Raw genomic sequence first — 2,109 nt, 5'->3', positions numbered from 1 at the left:
TGTACTGTATAGACAAGTGGCCACACCTAGCTGCAGGGGAGGCAGTGAGCACACTCGGCAGCCAACAGTTGTGGAGCACCAGTGTTAGGGTTTGGGGGCCAGCTACGATGGCCTGCTATCAAGCAGATGACCTGAGTTTGAGCCTTGGGACCCGAGAGACTGACTCCAGAAAGTTGTCCTCTGACCACCATATGCTCACTGTGGCACATGTAGGTACATAATATTAATTTTTTAAAACCCAAAATACAATGTTTTGGGAGTGAGCCTTTCAGGGTTTTNACCCTAGTTTTGCTACCCTGGGGAAACTGCCTGCTCTTGCCTCANTTTCTTCATGTGAATGACTCTAGGGAAGGGATACAGGTCGGTTTCCTGGAGACAGCTTAGAGAGTGGCAGATGGCCTCAAGGCTAAGTTGCTGAGATCTCTTCTTGGGCAGGTTTGGTCATGGCACCTTTCTGCTATGCCTGGAAACCATCTACCGGAAAATAACAGGCAATGAGCTGAAATANGAGGGTCTGATGGGCAAACCCAGCATCCTTACTTACCAGTATGCAGAGGACGTGATCAGGCAGCAGGCTGAGAGGCGGGGCTGGGCCGCCCCCATCAGGAAGCTGTATGCTATAGGGTAAGTCCATTACCTCTCCATTATCATAGCTTCTTTTCTTTCCCTCTGCCCACACCACCCAGGCTTCCCTGAAGCTGAGTCACACCACCTCCAGGCTGTTCTGNTAGCTTTGANACATTAAACTTGGGTTTTTTTCTTCTCTGCCCTCCGGTATTGCTGCCCTGCCAGTGATAACCCTATGTCTGATGTCTATGGTGCCAACCTATTCCATCAGTACCTGCAAATGGCCAGTCGTGGAGAGGAGGAACAGCAGACTGGTGGGCAACGGAAGCAGCGGCCTTCAGCAGTGCAGAGTTGTGCTTCCATCCTGGTATGCACTGGCATATACAGTTCTCAGGACCCAGGCTCCCAAGTGCCTCCTCCTGGAAGGGAAGAGCTTCCATTCCACGGGCACCGAGACTTCAGCTTCAGTCCAGGGCTCCTAGAGGCCTCCCACATTGTTCATGATGTAAACGAAGCTGTGCAGCTGGTTTTCCACCAGGAGGGTTGGGCTTGAGGGGAAGGAGGTACAGCAGAGGCACAGGGGCTGTTGGAACATGCGCTCAGGGGATCCTGTGTGCCCGGCTGAGGTCTGCGTCACAGGCATCAAATCCAAGCCTGGCTTCTTGCCATTACTTCCTGGGACAGAGAAGACTGCAGCTTCAGTAGCTACAGAAAGCCCTTGGGGCAGCATCTCAGGAGAAGGGANGGATCTGGATGGATTCTGTCTCTTGCAGTCTGACCTCATGCTGGTCCCTTTACCTCTGTGCCTCAGTGTCATCCTCTCAGTGAGGGCCTTCTTTTTCCAGACAGCGTCTCACTATTGTAGTTCCTGCTGTCCTGGAACTCACTGTGTAGCCCAGGCTGTCCTGAAACTCAGATCTGCCTGCCTCTGCCTCTCCAGTGCTGGCATCATAGGTGGGTGCCATCACACCTGCCTCAGTCAGGACTTTAAAAACCGCACAGTGCAACGTCATGTGGAAACTTGTGGAGAGCCTTTGGTCACACTGAAGGAAGGTGTGGCTGGCACTCTCCATAGTGTTTACTGTATTTTAGAGTGTTGCCCAGACACTTGGGGGCTTTTTTTTTTTTTAATTAAAAACTATCCTAATATTTGTTACATTGTGTCTTGTGAGAATTTGTGTGGAATGTACTAGAAGCCCTGTGAGGGGAGGCTTGGGAGAGTGGTACATAGGGTACTCTTCGTGAGTTGAAGGGTTTGTGGCATTTCATTCCCTAAATATGGCAGGCGTCACCTTCTCCTGCTGTTTGTCCTCCCATTCCCAGGTGGGGCTCTGTCNAGTAATGCCTAGTCAGCACTATTTACATTGCGTCCCTAAAGAGGAGTCCTACTCCAGCTTCCCCTTGGCTTTTCCCCAGCCTTGGCATTTGTCAAATTTCCTGCTGCTATAGTTTAGATGTTGATTGCCTTTCAGAGGCCCATATGTTAAAGGCTCGCCCACCCACTCCACCCCTGCCCCCAATGTTGGAGGTCCTTTTACTAGG

General features: G+C 51.2%; 1 protein-coding gene across 1 annotated transcript in view; it reads left to right on the top strand.

Moving 5' to 3' along the window:
- Positions 1–1,723, top strand: part of Hdhd5 (haloacid dehalogenase like hydrolase domain containing 5) — a 21,100-nt gene extending 19,377 nt beyond the window's left edge. Inside the window, exons 4-5 of the mRNA XM_029478252.1 lie at positions 418–624; positions 793–1,723. Coding sequence (XP_029334112.1) covers positions 418–624; positions 793–1,120 — 535 coding nt within the window. The 3' untranslated portion in view covers positions 1,121–1,723. The remainder of the gene's footprint in view (positions 1–417; positions 625–792) is intronic.
- Positions 1,724–2,109: the final 386 nt, after the last annotated feature.

The sequence above is a fragment of the Mus caroli genome, chromosome 6 (genome assembly GCF_900094665.2).
Source record: "Mus caroli chromosome 6, CAROLI_EIJ_v1.1, whole genome shotgun sequence".
Classification (NCBI taxonomy): Eukaryota; Metazoa; Chordata; class Mammalia; order Rodentia; family Muridae; genus Mus; species Mus caroli.
This window is presented reverse-complemented; position numbering and strand designations above follow the sequence as displayed.